The sequence below is a fragment of the Oncorhynchus kisutch genome, unplaced genomic scaffold (assembly GCF_002021735.2).
Source record: "Oncorhynchus kisutch isolate 150728-3 unplaced genomic scaffold, Okis_V2 scaffold900, whole genome shotgun sequence".
In the NCBI taxonomy this organism is placed as follows: Eukaryota; Metazoa; Chordata; class Actinopteri; order Salmoniformes; family Salmonidae; genus Oncorhynchus; species Oncorhynchus kisutch.
The window spans coordinates 10,691-31,414 of NW_022262845.1; the positions used below are offsets into that span (position 1 = coordinate 10,691).

Sequence of the window (20,724 nt, forward strand, 5' to 3'; positions counted from 1 at the left end):
GTGAATACTTACATGTAAAACCAGCTCTCGTCGCTCATACAGGTGCCCCTACTCTCCTAACCTCCCCTCAGTAACTAACGAAGGCACAAAATGATGACATAAATATCACAAGAAAGAATACATTAATGAATCATTTACTTTCTAGAGGCCAAAGGACAGGTAGGTTTAATAATGTAATATGTCCCATCAAAAAGTCCTGTTGTTCACATACCAGCATCCTAAATGGCACTGCTTTTGACCAGAACCCTATGGACCCTGTTCAACAGTAGTGTACTATTCAGTATAGGGTTCCTTTTGGGATGCATTAAATCTTTACAATTACTCATCAGAGCAAATGCTACCATTTTTTTTATTCCCACAGAGCCTGTGGGAATAAAAAAAGACATGAATGATTTTATAAAAATATTTGTTCATACAGAATGTATGATTTCCCCTCCTCCCACATGGATTACAGACAAGAGGCTAGGTGCGTTCTGACTGTCTTAGTGTGCGGATAAACATGACAATCACTCTCATGAAACTTAAATGAAACATCACTCCTTATGTCTTTTCTCAGCACAAACACTCAGCCCAATTTCTACAGTCAAAACAGGTTTTGAAAATGCTTCTTCCACATCTTTTGGTCCCTGTCTGTTTTGCTCTCAGTGAAGTGCTACTATCCCCTTGGACTACAGGTTATTGCCGTCATAAGGTGTGCGTCTGTCTGTTGGCCGGACACTTTCTACCGTTTAGGACCTTTGTGGGTAAAGGTAAAGATGGGGTATAGCAGCAGCAGTTCCTCTGAAGTGCAGTATCTGCTGGAAGGGAACCTGGTGGTATGAGAGGATGAGTGTGGGCCTGTTGTGCCTCCCCCTATCCCTCCCTCTTCTCTCTCTCTGTCTGAGGGACTCTTAAGGTTCCTGTGCGGACTGTCTCGGTTCGTGCCCTCCTGAAGCTGGCTGTGGTGATTTAAGACACGCTATGTTTATGTGTGTATTTGTTTGTGGCCTCTGGCCCACTTCGCTGTCCCTCTGTCCAGTACATACCGTTGTAGCAGGCCAAGTGTAGTGGCGTGTAGCCCTGGTTGTCTGTGATGACGGGGAGGGTCCACACTGACTGGGCGGTGTGTAGGAGCCACCCCAGTATCCCGATGTGTCCGGACGCCGCCACCAGGTGGACATGGCTCCGCCCCTTACCTTCCCGAACCAGGAAGCTGGCACTGTGCTGCACTCCTCGTGAAAAGTCACCGCCTAGGAGGAAGGGAAGGGAGGGGAGACAAGAATGGATTTGAATAATTTATAATCAATTAAATAATAAGGAATCATAATAGGTATATTTGGGCATAATTTATATTCCATGCTAGATCCCACACCAAAGCCATCCCTAGTATTTCAATGGCCCCATCCCTAGATCAGAACAAGCCTCCCCCTCTCTTTCTGTGTGTGAGCGCGTACAGCCAACTCTCCTCACAACCCTTCTGTGTAGAGCTGTTCTGTGCCATTTGTCTTTGGCTTCTACGCTTGCTCCCTTGTTGAACAGGGAGTACACACAGTCTGTGTCCGCTCAGCACCGACAGCATCAGAGGGGTTCTGATACACAAGACAACAGGTCATATTACAAACTGGTAGTAACCAGGCTGAGTCCCAAATGGCAACCTATTCCCTATATGGTACACTACTCTTGACCTGAGCCCATAGGACTTTGGTTTAAAGTACTGTACCAAGTAGGGTACAGGTTGCCATTTTGGATGCAGCCCCAGTTTCAAAATCTCTTTATTTCAGGAATTGTATCCAAAACCCAAGTGACTATTCCGTCTTGAATGTCCACTGTACTCTGGATGTCAGCATTTCCAATCAGCAAACGCAAACACTCCGAATGTCCGTTGGTTGCTAGAGGAAGATAAACAGAGAGGATATAACAATGTGAGATGATTGACCTTCAGTAGCTAGAGATGGAAAAACTGAGAAGATATAAGAATGTGAGATGATTGACCATTGGTAGCGAGAGGAGGATAAACAGAGAGAATATAAGAATGTCAGATGATTGACCATTGGTAGCTAGAGGAGGATCAACAAGAGGATATAAGAATGTCAGATGATTGACCATTGGTAGCTAGAGGAGGATCAACAGAGAGGATATGAGCAGATTGCTGGACGACTATAACCTTCACATGAACAGACAGATTTCAAGAACAGTGGTGTTGGTAGATGACATCCTCATGATGTTAACACAGCAGATAATAAAGAATTTTGGGGCTGAGGCCATTGAAGCCTGTCACTTGCTAGCTGTGTACCTGGCTCTGGATAGAAGTCTCCCCTGTGCACTGATCTAGGATCAGCTTACCCTCCCTAGATCCTCAATCATTAGTGGAGAACATGACAAAAAATGACCTTAGATCAGTGTCTCGTGGGCATTTTCACACGATACCATCCCTAGAGTGGACATAGTCGTCCTAGCAACATGACCAAACAAATGGCCATCTTGGTCAGGAAAACTTTTTAATTACAGAAGCTCTATGTGATATCCTTATGTCTACCTGCAGCGTGGATGGGGGTCCTCTTCAGAGTGAAGTCTTTAACCAGGATGGAGGCTTCCTGGTTGATGAGGACGTCAACACACTCCACAAGGCTTTTTAAGGCAGCCAGGTCCAGAGGGGTGCGCCCCTGGCTGTCCCTCACGTCTAGATCCAGCAGAGACTGAACCAGGACCTCCATAGCATGGTGGTGACTGTGGTACGCATGAATAGATATTCACTCTTAATATAATCAATGTCCTAGAGTAGACCAGTGGTACACCTGAACAGAAATACAGTGCTAGACCTCTAAAGTAGACCAGAGTCTTTCAATCGGGAGCCCATTTTTGCTCCTGCCCAGCATAAACATCGGAGGTTCCTGTCAAGCGTGGGATTGAGAAACAAACACTCTACTTCTCCTCTGAGGTTGATTAACTCAAATGGCAAAATAAGGAAATCATCCTCATCATCACTGTGTAGAATATGCATGTATTTTACACTAATCAGGAATAGATCGGAATATGGTGTGTGAGTCTGTCTGGACAGTCAACTTCCTGTGGAAAATCTACACCATGCTTGCATCCCAGATAGCACCCTATTCCCTATGTAGTGAACTACTTTTGATCAGGGCCTATAAGGATCTGATCAAACGTAGTGTACTAAATAGGGAATAGGGTGCCATTTGTCATATGGAGACCACTACAGGAGCAGGTAGGCTTTACTCACAGCGAGGTGTAGAGGGCTGATGGGAGCTCTGACATCAGATTCGTTCAGGATGTCTGTCCCTGAGGTTTCAATTAGTCGAGGAAAGAGAAGAACGGCCAGTTCAGACTTGGAAAAAGAACATCAAGAGTGACGATGCGTCCACGACAAACATGCAGCCACACCTTAAAACCTACTGTTGGGTTCTGAGAATATGAAATCTACGAATTCATGTCACTGAGGGAGAGAGCTTAATGTATAACGTTTACATTATGTCAGGATATGTTTTTGTTAGCCATCAGGCATCCTATGGGTGGGATCCTCTGGGATGAGAAGAGACACAGTCTGGTACCAATCACCATGTCAGCCTTGAGTTGGGGAGGAGTGAGCACTTTGGGGTAGCGGTCAGGTCAGATGAAGTGAGGAAGAACAGATATCACTAAGGTTCTGTCTAGCAACAGAGATGCATTGACTGTTTAGATGTGTAGGAGGAGACTCAGCATAGGAGAGAGGATTAAATATCAGTGCTTGTGTGAATATGTTTTTTGTCTAATGCAGCTGTCTTGACCCTCTGGGAAGAATAAACTTGGTTCAAGCATTCATAGTGTCCGTCGAGTTTTTACTCTGAGAATTAGAACCTAACAGTTGGCACTGCGAGCAGGGTTCTCGAACGCTGTTGGATTTGGGTGTATTAGCAGTAGCAATAAAGAGAGGTTGGTTTTATGCCCTGTTGGGGTGGGGAACCATGACAGATTATGTGGAAATAGGAAGACAAGTGTGAATCATTTTGGTAATGTGTGTTATCAACAACAGTGATATTTGAACAGATTGGAGATGACTATCCATAACAATAAAATCCTTCATACAGTGAGGTTAGGTTACCATGCTTGTCCTGCCCCACAGCTGTAGACACAGCCTTCTCCAGGTCCTCAGACACTAGCTGGAGATCCATTACAGGATGTCTGTCACCTCACTGAGCCCCTATTGCAGGTTAGGGGTCACATCCACTTGAATGTCCTTCATATGACGAACCTCCTACAGAGCAAATGAGGAAAACATGATATATTAGGATTTATGTTAGTAGCAATAGAATATGGGAATTTTATCTCAACGCTACCTACAGCTATCATATTTATTTATGTATGTGATCTATGTAAATAAATAAATATATCACAGCTGTAAAACTGTGAAGGACTATAGGTGGAGGCCTACCCATTTCCCAGGAGCATTGTAAAACGTGGATTTGGGTACAGTGTTTATTTCCCCCTAATATCTTTGAAGATTACACCTAAAATAATTAGGCCTACTTCTTTCTACTGCTGATCTGAGACCATTAGGGTTAATCATTACAGATATAAATGCAATATATGGAGTAGAAAAGATTGCCTGCCCACCAACTTGATAAGAATCAACATGTGTTCTACATGGTCTATTTCTATCTGAACGTAACAACTCAATCAAGCTTGTTAATTGATCGTTAAGCCATGTTTGTCAGGTAAACGGTCATTAGTGGCCTATATAAGCCTCATACAGGCCATGGGAAGACATTACCTGTTGATAACACAGACTATTTTCATGATCATGGGAGGTGTGAGAGAATTGCTGCTCGTTGTGATGACTGTGGGGGTTGTCAAAGGTTGGTTCACTAATGTTTAAGGGATTTGTTTGGTAAATATGCTTAACTTTATAAGTTGGGTATTAATATTTGACTGTCTGTATCTTCCGCGTTGGTCATCTTTTATTCTTCACTGCTATTAATATATGTAGCTATTTTGTGTGAACTCAACTTCTGTCAACACTTTCTCCTCAGTTTCTTGTTACCCTGTTGGAAAGTCCCAGAAGCAAGATCAAGTCTCTCTGCAGAGGAGACTTGGAGGTAAGTGTTTCTTTCCACAACCCTTCTAGCTATGTTCTTTGTCACTGTCTATGGTGCTGCTGTGTTTGACACTCATTCAACAGCATAGAGTAACTCAGTCTAAATAATGTTGTCAAACCTTTTGCTTGTGTACCTAAACCTAAATTTTTCAGAGCTGTCATCAAATGACGTCTCCATTGTGCATGCCCTGGCCTTGCTCCGATCCATAGGGTCTGACGCGAAACAAACCAGAGAAGGTACGGCCTGAAACATATACTTTGAAAACTGTTGGCTTCATGTTGCTCAAAATTCGATTAGCAATTTGGCCTAGACCGTGTAGAACAGATGTGTTGCTGTAGAATACCCAACTGTTCCTTTTGTTTTTTCTCAAGAGTATTTAGAGACCAATGAAGTAGAATCCCAAGCTTCTCCAAACCATGGTAGTTCTCCGGAAAATGATGCCCTGTCCTCTGAGGAGAAGCTGAGGCACATGTCCTCTGACGACGCCACCTCTGAAGCTGCCACCGGCCCGTCCTCTGACGACGCCACCTCTGAAGCTGCCACCGGCCCGTCCTCTGACGACGCCACCTCTGAAGCTGCCACCGGCCCGTCCTCTGACGACGCCACCTCTGAAGCTGCCACCGGCCCGTCCTCTGACGACGCCACCTCTGAAGCTGCCACCGGCCCGTCCTCTGACGACGCCACCTCTGAAGCTGCCACCGGCCCGTCCTCTGACGACGCCACCTCTGAAGCTGCCACCGGCCCGTCCTCTGACGACGCCACCTCTGAAGCTGCCACCGGCCCGTCCTCTGACGACGCCACCTCTGAAGCTGCCACCGGCCCGTCTGGCGACGACGCCACCTCTGAAGCTGCCACCGGCCCGTCTGGCGACGACGCCACCTCTGAAGCTGCCACCGGCCCGTCTGGCGACGACGCCACCTCTGAAGCTGCCACCGGCCCGTCCTGGCGACGACGCCACCTCTGAAGCTGCCACCGGCCCGTCCGGCGACGACGCCACCTCTGAAGCTGCCACCGGCCCGTCCGGCGACGACGCCACCTCTGAAGCTGCCACCGGCCCGTCCGGCGACGACGCCACCTCTGAAGCTGCCACCGGCCCGTCCGGCGACGACGCCACCTCTGAAGCTGCCACCGGCCCGTCCGGCGACGACGCCACCTCTGAAGCTGCCACCGGCCCGTCCGGCGACGACGCCACCTCTGAAGCTGCCACCGGCCCGTCCGGCGACGACGCCACCTCTGAAGCTGCCACCGGCCCGTCCGGCGACGACGCCACCTCTGAAGCTGCCACCGGCCCGTCCGGCGACGACGCCACCTCTGAAGCTGCCACCGGCCCGTCCGGCGACGACGCCACCTCTGAAGCTGCCACCGGCCCGTCCGGCGACGACGCCACCTCTGAAGCTGCCACCGGCCCGTCCGGCGACGACGCCACCTCTGAAGCTGCCACCGGCCCGTCCGGCGACGACGCCACCTCTGAAGCTGCCACCGGCCCGTCCGGCGACGACGCCACCTCTGAAGCTGCCACCGGCCCGTCCGGCGACGACGCCACCTCTGAAGCTGCCACCGGCCCGTCCGGCGACGACGCCACCTCTGAAGCTGCCACCGGCCCGTCCGGCGACGACGCCACCTCTGAAGCTGCCACCGGCCCGTCCGCTGACGACGCCACCTCTGAAGCTGCCACCGGCCCGTCCTCTGACGACGCCACCTCTGAAGCTGCCACCGGCCCGTCCTCTGACGACGCCACCTCTGAAGCTGCCACCGGCCCGTCCTCTGACGACGCCACCTCTGTAGCTGCCACCGGCCCGTCCTGGCGACGACGCCACCTCTGTAGCTGCCACCGGCCCGTCCTCTGGCGACGACGCCACCTCTGTAGCTGCCACCGGCCCGTCCTCTGGCGACGACGCCACCTCTGTAGCTGCCACCGGCCCGTCTGGCGACGACGCCACCTCTGAAGCTGCCACCGGCCCGTCTGGCGACGACGCCACCTCTGAAGCTGCCACCGGCCCGTCCTCTGACGACGCCACCTCTGAAGCTGCCACCGGCCCGTCTGGCGACGACGCCATGGATATCTGACGTGGGACATGCAATAGTTAACGGGTACTCTAGTCCAGTGTGTAACTGCATTTGCTTGTTTTGGCTCAAATAAACATTAACTGTAATACTTGTGTCCTCTGTATTGTTTTGGTGGTTCCTACTTGGAGCTGAGGTCTATGACCTGACTTGAGTAACTGGGGTGATGGCAACATTTATTTTGCATTATATCCATGCGCCAGCAATATTACTCTGACCCCTGTGTTTTAAATTACCATTTGACTTAAGCTACATTTGCTCAGTGTTGGTCCATTTATGCTAGTAGCATCACATGATACCTCACACAGCATTTTGACGCCATTTCCGGTCACAACTTGCAGACTTGTTTACGTGTTGCTGTGTTTTGTTGCCTACTTTGCTACATGACAACTTTACGGTTTTTACTTTATAATTACCGTTTATATTTTTGGTTTTTCCCCTCGTGTCAGGGTTGCGTCAATTCGAATCTGGTATCAGGAAAAATATAAAAATGAGGCACCGACGTATGCTATGTATTTTTTATTAGCTAAGCAGTAAGTGGTAAATGCAATTTTCGTATATACGGGCTCTCTGTCCCACCTCGCAGGGCAAAACAGAACTGACTTGTTCCTGACAAAGATATTTAATATACTCTGACAGAAGTAGTTCCTGCTTCCGAGCCGGCCTGTCAGAGTAGAGACTAGGCTGGGTGAGTCTAAACCACGCCCAATCGTTGATTGTTGGCGCAGAGGCTGGTCCCAGCCCTCTAAGCGCTTCAGCGGTCAGTCGTTGTAGCTGTGTAGATATGCAGTTATCAGGCACCTGGCTCCTGTTATCTAACAAGACTGTTCTCGCAACACTACGTTCTGAATGTGCCCCCCCCAACTCATTGCACAGGTCCGGCCTTCATGTTATGTATTTTTCCATCATGAGAAAGGCCCATGGCCCTGAAACTGTTAACAAGGGTTCAAGTCAGCTATGTTGCATAACACATACATACATCCACACAAGCCAACAGCAGATAATATTAAATCACATATGGTAACGGGCTATAGTGCATAACACAGAATCCTCATACTCCGGACGCTTTATCTGGACATGGTTCGTCAGGACCTCCAACAGCCGAAGCTAAGTAACATTAACATGATGCCTTCTAATTGCAGTCGCTGTACTCATACAGGAGAACGATCGCCTTACGGTGAGGATACAACTGTGCTACAAGCCCAGCTTCAGACGCAATCGTTAGGCAAGGGTAATTTCTGTGTAGGAAAGGATGAAACAGCGTCTGTGCCACCAGTAAGTACAGATAGTAACGTTAGTATAAATCCCCTCGCACGGTCCCCGCAGCCGGACAACTTTCTCACGGTTTCTGGAGGGTAATGCTGTAGGAATGCTCAACCGGTGTCGCTCATTCAGCCGACAAACTTTCAACCGGTTTTCCCCATTAAGCAACGAGTCGGAGTCAGAGGCCGAGCCTTCTCTTGTCTCTACTCCTCCCGTTACGGGGTCTGAGACGCCGAAGCTTCCCACCATTAGCTCTGACAAATTGAAAACTCTCGTCATTGGCGACTCCATTACCCGCAGTATTAGACTTAAAACGAATCATCCAGCGATCATACACTGTTTACCAGGCGGCAGGGCAACCGACGTTAAGGCTAATCTGAAGATGGTGCTGGCTAAAGCTCAAACTGGCGAGTATAGAGATATTGTTATCCACGTCGGCACCAACGATATTAGGATGAAACAGTCAGAGATCACCACATAGCTTCAGCGTGTAAATCAGCTAGAAAGATGTGTCGGCATTGAGTAATTGTCTCTGGCCCCCTCCCAGTTAGGGGGAGTGATGAGCTCTACAGCAGAGTCTCACAACTCAATCGCTGGATGAAAACTGGTTTCTGCCCCTCCCAAAAGATAGAATTTTGTATATAATTGGCCCTCTTTCTGGGACTCACCCACAAACAGGACCAAGCCTGACCTGCGGAGGAGTGACGGACTCCATCCTAGCTGGAGGGGTGCTCTCATCTTATCTACCAACATAGACAGGGCTCTAACTCCTCTAGCACCACAATGAAATAGGGTGCAGGCCAGGCAGCAGGCTGTTAGCCAGTCTGCCACTAGCACAGTCAGTGTAGTCAGCTCAGCTATCTCCATTGAGACCGTGTCTGTGCCTCGACCTAGGTTGGACAAAACTAAACGTGGCGGTGTTCGCCTTAGCAATCTCACTAGGATAAAGACCTCCTCCATTCCTGTCATTATTGAAAGAGATCATGATACCTCACATCTCAAAATAGGGCTACTTAATGTCATATCCCTTACTTCAAAGGCAATTATAGTCAATGAACTGATCATAATCTTGATGTGATTGGCCTGATTGAAACATGGCTTTAGCCTGATGAATTTACTGTGTTAAATGAGGCCTCACCTCCTGGCTACACTAGTGACCATATCCCTCGTGCATCCCGCGGAGGTGTTGCTAACATTTACGATAGCAAATTGAAATGTACAAACAAACAAAAAAGACGTTTTCATCTTTTGAGCTTCTAGTCATGAAATCTATGTAGCCTACTCAATAACTTTTTTTTAGCTACTGTTTACAGGCCTCCTGGGCCATATACAGCGTTCCTCATTGAGTTCCCTGAATTCCTATCGGACCTTGTAGTCATAGCAGATAATATTCAAATTTTTGGTGACTTTAATATTCACATGAAAAAGTCCACAGACCCACTCCAAAAGGCTTTCATCATCGACTCAGTGGGTTTTGTCCAACATGTCTCTGGACCTACTCACTGTCACAGTCATACTCTGGGCCTAGTTTTGTCCCATGGGATAAATGTTGTGGATCTTAATGTTTTTCCTCATAATCCTGGACTATCGGACCACCATTTTATTACATTTGCAATTGCAACGAATAATCTGCTCAGACCGCAACCAAGGAACATCAAAAGTCGTGCTATAAATTCACAGATGACACAAAGATTCTTTGATGTCCTTCCAGACTCCCTCTGTCTACCCAAGGATGCCAGAGGACAAAAATCAGTTAACCACCTAACTGAGGAACTCAATTTAACCTTGCGCAATACCCTAGATGCAGTTGCAACCCTAAAAACTAAAAACATTTCTCATAAGAAACTAGCTCCCTGGTATACAGAAAATACCCGAGCTCTGAAGCAAGCTTCCAGAAAATTGGAACGGAAATGGCGCCACAACAAACTGGAAGTCTTCCGACTAGCTTGGAAAGACAGTACCGTGCAGTATCGAAGAGCCCTTGCTGCTGCTCGATCATCCTATTTTTCCAACTTAATTGAGGAAAATAAGAACAATCCGAAATTCCTTTTTGATACTGTCGCAAAGCTAACTACAAAGCAGCATTCCCCAAGAGAGGATGGCTTTCACCTCAGCAGTAATAAATTCATGAACTTCTTTGAGGAAAAGATGATTATTAGAAAGCAAATTACGGACTCCTCTTTAAATCTGCGTATTCCTTCAAAGCTCATTTGTCCTGAGTCTGCACAACTCTGCCAGGACCTAGGATCAAGAGAGACACTCAAGTGTTTTAGTACTATATCTCTTGACACAACGATGAAAATTATCATGGCCTCTAAACCTTCAAGATCCATACTGGACCCTATTCCAACTAAACTACTGAAAGAGCTATGTTGAACATAATAAACAGATCTCTATCCACCGGATGTGTACCAAACTCACTAAAAGTGGCAGTAATAAAGCCTCTCTTGAAAAAGCCAAACCTTGACCCAGAAAATATAAAAAACTATCGGCCTATATCGAATCTTCCATTCCTCTCAACATTTTTAGAAAAGGCTGTTGCGCAGCAACTCACTGCCTTCCTGAAGACAAACAATGTATACGAAATGCTTCAGTCTGGTTTTAGACCCCATCATAGCACTGAGACTGCACTTGTGAAGGTGGTAAATGACCTTTTAATGGCATCAGACCGGGGCTCTGCATCTGTTCTCGTGCTCCTAGACCTTAGTGCTGCTTTTGATACCATCGATCACCACATTCTTTTGGAGAGATTGGAAACCCAAATTGGTCCATACGGACAAGTTCTGGCCTGGTTTAGATCTTATCTGTCGGAAAGATATCAGTTTGTCTCTCTGAATTGTTTGTCCTCTGACAAATCAACTGTAAATTTCGATGTTCCTCAAGGTTCTGTTTTTAGGACCACGATTGATTTCACTATATATTTTACCTCTTGGGGATGTCATTTGAAAACATAATGTTAACTTTCACTGCTATGCAGATGACACACAGCTGAACATTTCAATGAAACATGGTGAAGCCCCAAAATTGCCCTCGCTAGAAGCATGTGTTTCAGACATAAGGAAACGTTCTACTTTTAAACTCGGACAAAACAGAGATGCTTGTTCTAGGTCCCAAGAAACAAAGAGATCTTCTGTTGAATCTGACAATTAATCTTAATGGCTGTACAGTCGTCTCAAATAAAACTGCGAAGGCCCTCGGCGTTACTCTGGACCCTGATCTCTCATTTGAAGAACATATCAAGACTGTTTCAAGGACAGCTTTTTTCCATCTACGTAACATTGCAAAAATCAAACTTTCTGTCCAAAAATTATGCCGAAAAATGTAGCCATGCTTTTGTCACTTCTAGGTTAGACTACTGCAATGCACTACTGCTCTACTTTCCGGCTACCCGGATAAAGCACTAAATAAACTTCAGTTAGTGCTAAATAGGATCCTGACTAGAACCCCAAAAATATATCATATTACTCCAGTGCTAGCCTCCCTACACTGGCTTCCTGCCTCTAACCCTATGAACAGGGGCTGAGTTACTGGCTTACTAGGGCTCTTTCATACCGTGCCTAGGAGGGGTGATGTGATCTTCCTGTCTGGGTTGGCGCCCTCCCTTGGGTTGTGCCGTGGCGGAGATCTTTGTGGGCTACACTCGGGCCTTGTCTCAGGATGGTAAGTTGGTGGTTGAAGATATCCCTCTAGTGGTGTGGGGGCTGTGCTTTGGCAAAGTGGGTGGGGTTATATCCTTACTGTTTGGCCCTGTCCGGGGGTGTCATCGGATGGGGCCACAGTGTCTCCTGACCCCTCCTGTCTCAGCCTCCAGTATTTATGCTGCAGTAGTTTATGTGTCGGGGGGCAAGGGTCAGTTTGTTATATCTGGAGTATTTATCCTGTCCTATCCGGTGTCCTGTGTGAATTTAAGTATGCTCTCTCTAATTTTCTCTTTCTCTCTTTCTTTCTCTCTCTCGGAGGACCTGAGCCCTAGGACCATGCTTCAGGACTACCTGGCATGATGACTCAACTGTTCTGCCTGTGATTATTATTATTTGACCATGCTGGTCATTTATGAACATCTTGGCCATGTTCTGTTATAATCTCCACACGGCACAGCCAGAAGAGGACTGGCCACCCCACATAGCCTGGTTCCACTCTAGGTTTCTTCCTAGGTTTTGGCCTTTCTAGGGAGTTTTTCCTAGCCACCGTGCTTCTACACCTGCATTGCTTGCTGTTTGGGGTTTTAGGCTGGGTTTCTGTACAGCACTTTGAGATATCAGCTGATGTACGAAGGGCTATATAAATACATTTGATATTATTTTGATTTGACATGATGTGGAATGGGTTCTAGTTCATTTTAACTTGATGGTTGTGTAACTGAGTGTTTGGGGTTGGTACATATGAGGATGTTGCTAGAATCGGGGTATGGTGTCAGTGCTAACTAATATCACGGTTGACAACTTGCATTTCAATTACTCTGCTGGGTGTCTACTAGTCTTCTCTCCTAACTGACTTGGTTTCCTATTAGTGAATGCTTACATGTAAAACCAGCTCTCGTCACTCATACAGGTGCCCCTACTCTCCTAACCTCCCCTCAGTAACTAACGAAGGCACAAAATGATGACATAAATATCACAAAAAAGAATACATTAATGAATCATTTACTTTCTAGAGGCCAAAGGACAGGTAGGTTTAATAATGTAATATGTCCCATCAAAAAGTCCTGTTGTTCACATACCAGCATCCTAAATGGCACTGCTTTTGACCAGAACCCTATGGACCCTGTTCAACAGTAGTGTACTATTCAGTATAGGGTTCCTTTTGGGATGCATTAAATCTTTACAATTACTCATCAGAGCAAATGCTACCATTTTTTTATTCCCACAGAGCCTGTGGGAATAAAAAAAGACATGAATGATTTTATAAAAATATTTGTTCATACAGAATGTATGATTTCCCCTCCTCCCACATGGATTACAGACAAGAGGCTAGGTGCGTTCTGACTGTCTTAGTGTGCGGATAAACATGACAATCACTCTCATGAAACTTAAATGAAACATCACTCCTTATGTCTTTTCTCAGCACAAACACTCAGCCCAATTTCTACAGTCAAAACAGGTTTTGAAAATGCTTCTTCCACATCTTTTGGTCCCTGTCTGTTTTGCTCTCAGTGAAGTGCTACTATCCCCTTGGACTACAGGTTATTGCCGTCATAAGGTGTGCGTCTGTCTGTTGGCCGGACACTTTCTACCGTTTAGGACCTTTGTGGGTAAAGGTAAAGATGGGGTATAGCAGCAGCAGTTCCTCTGAAGTCCAGTATCTGCTGGAAGGGAACCTGGTGGTATGAGAGGATGAGTGTGGGCCTGTTGTGCCTCCCCCTATCCCTCCCTCTTCTCTCTCTCTGTCTGAGGGACTCTTAAGGTTCCTGTGCGGACTGTCTCGGTTCGTGCCCTCCTGAAGCTGGCTGTGGTGATTTAAGACACGCTATGTTTATGTGTGTATTTGTTTGTGGCCTCTGGCCCACTTCGCTGTCCCTCTGTCCAGTACATACCGTTGTAGCAGGCCAAGTGTAGTGGCGTGTAGCCCTGGTTGTCTGTGATGACGGGGAGGGTCCACACTGACTGGGCGGTGTGTAGGAGCCACCCCAGTATCCCGATGTGTCCGGACGCCGCCACCAGGTGGACATGGCTCCGCCCCTTACCTTCCCGAACCAGGAAGCTGGCACTGTGCTGCACTCCTCGTGAAAAGTCACCGCCTAGGAGGAAGGGAAGGGAGGGGAGACAAGAATGGATTTGAATAATTTATAATCAATTAAATAATAAGGAATCATAATAGGTATATTTGGGCATAATTTATATTCCATGCTAGATCCCACACCAAAGCCATCCCTAGTATTTCAATGGCCCCATCCCTAGATCAGAACAAGCCTCCCCCTCTCTTTCTGTGTGTGAGCGCGTACAGCCAACTCTCCTCACAACCCTTCTGTGTAGAGCTGTTCTGTGCCATTTGTCTTTGGCTTCTACGCTTGCTCCCTTGTTGAACAGGGAGTACACACAGTCTGTGTCCGCTCAGCACCGACAGCATCAGAGGGGTTCTGATACACAAGACAACAGGTCATATTACAAACTGGTAGTAACCAGGCTGAGTCCCAAATGGCAACCTATTCCCTATATGGTACACTACTCTTGACCTGAGCCCATAGGACTTTGGTTTAAAGTACTGTACCAAGTAGGGTACAGGTTGCCATTTTGGATGCAGCCCCAGTTTCAAAATCTCTTTATTTCAGGAATTGTATCCAAAACCCAAGTGACTATTCCGTCTTGAATGTCCACTGTACTCTGGATGTCAGCATTTCCAATCAGCAAACGCAAACACTCCGAATGTCCGTTGGTTGCTAGAGGAAGATAAACAGAGAGGATATAACAATGTGAGATGATTGACCTTCAGTAGCTAGAGATGGAAAAACTGAGAAGATATAAGAATGTGAGATGATTGACCATTGGTAGCGAGAGGAGGATAAACAGAGAGAATATAAGAATGTCAGATGATTGACCATTGGTAGCTAGAGGAGGATCAACAAGAGGATATAAGAATGTCAGATGATTGACCATTGGTAGCTAGAGGAGGATCAACAGAGAGGATATGAGCAGATTGCTGGACGACTATAACCTTCACATGAACAGACAGATTTCAAGAACAGTGGTGTTGGTAGATGACATCCTCATGATGTTAACACAGCAGATAATAAAGAATTTTGGGGCTGAGGCCATTGAAGCCTGTCACTTGCTAGCTGTGTACCTGGCTCTGGATAGAAGTCTCCCCTGTGCACTGATCTAGGATCAGCTTACCCTCCCTAGATCCTCAATCATTAGTGGAGAACATGACAAAAAATGACCTTAGATCAGTGTCTCGTGGGCATTTTCACACGATACCATCCCTAGAGTGGACATAGTCGTCCTAGCAACATGACCAAACAAATGGCCATCTTGGTCAGGAAAACTTTTTAATTACAGAAGCTCTATGTGATATCCTTATGTCTACCTGCAGCGTGGATGGGGGTCCTCTTCAGAGTGAAGTCTTTAACCAGGATGGAGGCTTCCTGGTTGATGAGGACGTCAACACACTCCACAAGGCTTTTTAAGGCAGCCAGGTCCAGAGGGGTGCGCCCCTGGCTGTCCCTCACGTCTAGATCCAGCAGAGACTGAACCAGGACCTCCATAGCATGGTGGTGACTGTGGTACGCATGAATAGATATTCACTCTTAATATAATCAATGTCCTAGAGTAGACCAGTGGTACACCTGAACAGAAATACAGTGCTAGACCTCTAAAGTAGACCAGAGTCTTTCAATCGGGAGCCCATTTTTGCTCCTGCCCAGCATAAACATCGGAGGTTCCTGTCAAGCGTGGGATTGAGAAACAAACACTCTACTTCTCCTCTGAGGTTGATTAACTCAAATGGCAAAATAAGGAAATCATCCTCATCATCACTGTGTAGAATATGCATGTATTTTACACTAATCAGGAATAGATCGGAATATGGTGTGTGAGTCTGTCTGGACAGTCAACTTCCTGTGGAAAATCTACACCATGCTTGCATCCCAGATAGCACCCTATTCCCTATGTAGTGAACTACTTTTGATCAGGGCCTATAAGGATCTGATCAAACGTAGTGTACTAAATAGGGAATAGGGTGCCATTTGTCATATGGAGACCACTACAGGAGCAGGTAGGCTTTACTCACAGCGAGGTGTAGAGGGCTGATGGGAGCTCTGACATCAGATTCGTTCAGGATGTCTGTCCCTGAGGTTTCAATTAGTCGAGGAAAGAGAAGAACGGCCAGTTCAGACTTGGAAAAAGAACATCAAGAGTGACGATGCGTCCACGACAAACATGCAGCCACACCTTAAAACCTACTGTTGGGTTCTGAGAATATGAAATCTACGAATTCATGTCACTGAGGGAGAGAGCTTAATGTATAACGTTTACATTATGTCAGGATATGTTTTTGTTAGCCATCAGGCATCCTATGGGTGGGATCCTCTGGGATGAGAAGAGACACAGTCTGGTACCAATCACCATGTCAGCCTTGAGTTGGGGAGGAGTGAGCACTTTGGGGTAGCGGTCAGGTCAGATGAAGTGAGGAAGAACAGATATCACTAAGGTTCTGTCTAGCAACAGAGATGCATTGACTGTTTAGATGTGTAGGAGGAGACTCAGCATAGGAGAGAGGATTAAATATCAGTGCTTGTGTGAATATGTTTTTTGTCTAATGCAGCTGTCTTGACCCTCTGGGAAGAATAAACTTGGTTCAAGCATTCATAGTGTCCGTCGAGTTTTTACTCTGAGAATTAGAACCTAACAGTTGGCACTGCGAGCAGGGTTCTCGAACGCTGTTGGATTTGGGTGTATTAGCAGTAGCAATAAAGAGAGGTTGGTTTTATGCCCTGTTGGGGTGGGGAACCATGACAGATTATGTGGAAATAGGAAGACAAGTGTGAATCATTTTGGTAATGTGTGTTATCAACAACAGTGATATTTGAACAGATTGGAGATGACTATCCATAACAATAAAATCCTTCATACAGTGAGGTTAGGTTACCATGCTTGTCCTGCCCCACAGCTGTAGACACAGCCTTCTCCAGGTCCTCAGACACTAGCTGGAGATCCATTACAGGATGTCTGTCACCTCACTGAGCCCCTATTGCAGGTTAGGGGTCACATCCACTTGAATGTCCTTCATATGACGAACCTCCTACAGAGCAAATGAGGAAAACATGATATATTAGGATTTATGTTAGTAGCAATAGAATATGGGAATTTTATCTCAACGCTACCTACAGCTATCATATTTATTTATGTATGTGATCTATGTAAATAAATAAATATATCACAGCTGTAAAACTGTGAAGGACTATAGGTGGAGGCCTACCCATTTCCCAGGAGCATTGTAAAACGTGGATTTGGGTACAGTGTTTATTTCCCCCTAATATCTTTGAAGATTACACCTAAAATAATTAGGCCTACTTCTTTCTACTGCTGATCTGAGACCATTAGGGTTAATCATTACAGATATAAATGCAATATATGGAGTAGAAAAGATTGCCTGCCCACCAACTTGATAAGAATCAACATGTGTTCTACATGGTCTATTTCTATCTGAACGTAACAACTCAATCAAGCTTGTTAATTGATCGTTAAGCCATGTTTGTCAGGTAAACGGTCATTAGTGGCCTATATAAGCCTCATACAGGCCATGGGAAGACATTACCTGTTGATAACACAGACTATTTTCATGATCATGGGAGGTGTGAGAGAATTGCTGCTCGTTGTGATGACTGTGGGGGTTGTCAAAGGTTGGTTCACTAATGTTTAAGGGATTTGTTTGGTAAATATGCTTAACTTTATAAGTTGGGTATTAATATTTGACTGTCTGTATCTTCCGCGTTGGTCATCTTTTATTCTTCACTGCTATTAATATATGTAGCTATTTTGTGTGAACTCAACTTCTGTCAACACTTTCTCCTCAGTTTCTTGTTACCCTGTTGGAAAGTCCCAGAAGCAAGATCAAGTCTCTCTGCAGAGGAGACTTGGAGGTAAGTGTTTCTTTCCACAACCCTTCTAGCTATGTTCTTTGTCACTGTCTATGGTGCTGCTGTGTTTGACACTCATTCAACAGCATAGAGTAACTCAGTCTAAATAATGTTGTCAAACCTTTTGCTTGTGTACCTAAACCTAAATTTTTCAGAGCTGTCATCAAATGACGTCTCCATTGTGCATGCCCTGGCCTTGCTCCGATCCATAGGGTCTGACGCGAAACAAACCAGAGAAGGTACGGCCTGAAACATATACTTTGAAAACTGTTGGCTTCATGTTGCTCAAAATTCGATTAGCAATTTGGCCTAGACCGTGTAGAACAGATGTGTTGCTGTAGAATACCCAACTGTTCCTTTTGTTTTTTCTCAAGAGTATTTAGAGACCAATGAAGTAGAATCCCAAGCTTCTCCAAACCATGGTAGTTCTCCGGCAAATGATGCCCTGTCCTCTGAGGAGAAGCTGAGGCACATGTCCTCTGACGACGCCACCTCTGAAGCTGCCACCGGCCCGTCCGGCGACGACGCCACCTCTGAAGCTGCCACCGGCCCGTCCGGCGACGACGCCACCTCTGAAGCTGCCACCGGCCCGTCCGACGACGCCACCTCTGAAGCTGCCACCGGCCCGTCCGGCGACGACGCCACCTCTGAAGCTGCCACCGGCCCGTCCGGCGACGACGCCACCTCTGAAGCTGCCACCGGCCCGTCCGGCGACGACGCCACCTCTGAAGCTGCCACCGGCCCGTCCGGCGACGACGCCACCTCTGAAGCTGCCACCGGCCCGTCCGGCGACGACGCCACCTCTGAAGCTGCCACCGGCCCGTCCGGCGACGACGCCACCTCTGAAGCTGCCACCGGCCCGTCCGGCGACGACGCCACCTCTGAAGCTGCCACCGGCCCGTCCGGCGACGACGCCACCTCTGAAGCTGCCACCGGCCCGTCCGGCGACGACGCCACCTCTGAAGCTGCCACCGGCCCGTCCGGCGACGACGCCACCTCTGAAGCTGCCACCGGCCCGTCCGGCGACGACGCCACCTCTGAAGCTGCCACCGGCCCGTCCGGCGACGACGCCACCTCTGAAGCTGCCACCGGCCCGTCCGGCGACGACGCCACCTCTGAAGCTGCCACCGGCCCGTCCGGCGACGACGCCACCTCTGAAGCTGCCACCGGCCCGTCCGGCGACGACGCCACCTCTGAAGCTGCCACCGGCCCGTCCGGCGACGACGCCACCTCTGAAGCTGCCACCGGCCCGTCCGGCGACGACGCCACCTCTGAAGCTGCCACCGGCCCGTCCGGCGACGACGCCACCTCTGAAGCTGCCACCGGCCCGTCCGGCGACGACGCCACCTCTGAAGCTGCCACCGGCCCGTCCGGCGACGACGCCACCTCTGAAGCTGCCACCGGCCCGTCCGGCGACGACGCCACCTCTGAAGCTGCCACCGGCCCGTCCGGCGACGACGCCACCTCTGAAGCTGCCACCGGCCCGTCCGGCGACGACGCCACCTCTGAAGCTGCCACCGGCCCGTCCGGCGACGACGCCACCTCTGAAGCTGCCACCGGCCCGTCCGGCGACGACGCCACCTCTGAAGCTGCCACCGGCCCGTCCGGCGACGACGCCACCTCTGAAGCTGCCACCGGCCCGTCCGGCGACGACGCCACCTCTGAAGCTGCCACCGGCCCGTCCGGCGACGACGCCACCTCTGAAGCTGCCACCGGCCCGTCCGGCGACGACGCCACCTCTGAAGCTGCCACCGGCCCGTCCTGGCGACGACGCCACCTCTGTAGCTGCCACCGGCCCGTCCTGGCGACGACGCCACCTCTGAAGCTGCCACCGGCCCGTCCGTCTGACGACGCCACCTCTGAAGCTGCCACCGGCCCGTCTGGCGACGACGCCATGGATATCTGACGTGGGACATGCAATAGTTAACGGGTACTCTAGTCCAGTGTGTAACTGCATTTGCTTGTTTTGGCTCAAATAAACATTAACTGTAATACTTGTGTCCTCTGTATTGTTTTGGTGGTTCCTACTTGGAGCTGAGGTCTATGACCTGACTTGAGTAACTGGGGTGATGGCAACATTTATTTTGCATTATATCCATGCGCCAGCAATATTACTCTGACCCCTGTGTTTTAAATTACCATTTGACTTAAGCTACATTTGCTCAGTGTTGGTCCATTTATGCTAGTAGCATCACATGATACCTCACACAGCATTTTGACGCCATTTCCGGTCACAACTTGCAGACTTGTTTACGTGTTGCTGTGTTTTGTTGCCTACTTTGCTACATGACAACTTTACGGTTTTTACTTTATAATTACCGTTTATATTTTTGGTTTTTCCCCTCGTGTCAGGGTTGCGTCAATTCGAATCTGGTATCAGGAAAAATATAAAAATGAGGCACCGACGTATGCTATGTATTTTTTATTAGCTAAGCAGTAAGTGGTAAATGCAATTTTCGTATATACGGGCTCTCTGTCCCACCTCGCAGGGCAAAACAGAACTGACTTGTTCCTGACAAAGATATTTAATATACTCTGACAGAAGTAGTTCCTGCTTCCGAGCCGGCCTGTCAGAGTAGAGACTAGGCTGGGTGAGTCTAAACCACGCCCAATCGTTGATTGTTGGCGCAGAGGCTGGTCCCAGCCCTCTAAGCGCTTCAGCGGTCAGTCGTTGTAGCTGTGTAGATATGCAGTTATCAGGCACCTGGCTCCTGTTATCTAACAAGACTGTTCTCGCAACACTACGTTCTGAAT

At 47.9% G+C, this 20,724-nt stretch overlaps 1 protein-coding gene, 1 long non-coding RNA gene and 1 pseudogene across 2 annotated transcripts; 2 read left to right on the forward strand and 1 right to left on the reverse strand.

The window, feature by feature from the left end:
* Window positions 1-401: 401 nt before the first annotated feature.
* On the reverse strand, window positions 402-16,108 carry LOC116362912 (uncharacterized). Its single transcript, XR_004207804.1, has 8 exons — window positions 15,420-16,108; window positions 14,338-14,772; window positions 13,930-14,133; window positions 4,076-4,228; window positions 3,218-3,276; window positions 2,516-2,706; window positions 1,434-1,868; window positions 402-1,229 (listed from the first exon to the last, which is right to left on the reverse strand). It is a non-coding gene; the product is annotated as an uncharacterized LOC116362912 (long non-coding RNA).
* LOC116362907 (polysialoglycoprotein-like) lies at window positions 4,697-7,224 on the forward strand (annotated as a pseudogene).
* A 1,492-nt stretch (window positions 16,109-17,600) lies between the features above and the next one.
* LOC116362909 (polysialoglycoprotein) lies at window positions 17,601-19,958 on the forward strand. The gene is made up of 5 exons (XM_031816920.1): window positions 17,601-17,733; window positions 17,908-17,973; window positions 18,126-18,209; window positions 18,345-19,724; window positions 19,836-19,958. Exons 1-5 carry the CDS (start codon window positions 17,634-17,636, stop codon window positions 19,874-19,876), a joined length of 1,671 nt encoding a protein of 556 aa, XP_031672780.1. The 5' UTR covers window positions 17,601-17,633; the 3' UTR covers window positions 19,877-19,958.
* Window positions 19,959-20,724: the final 766 nt, after the last annotated feature.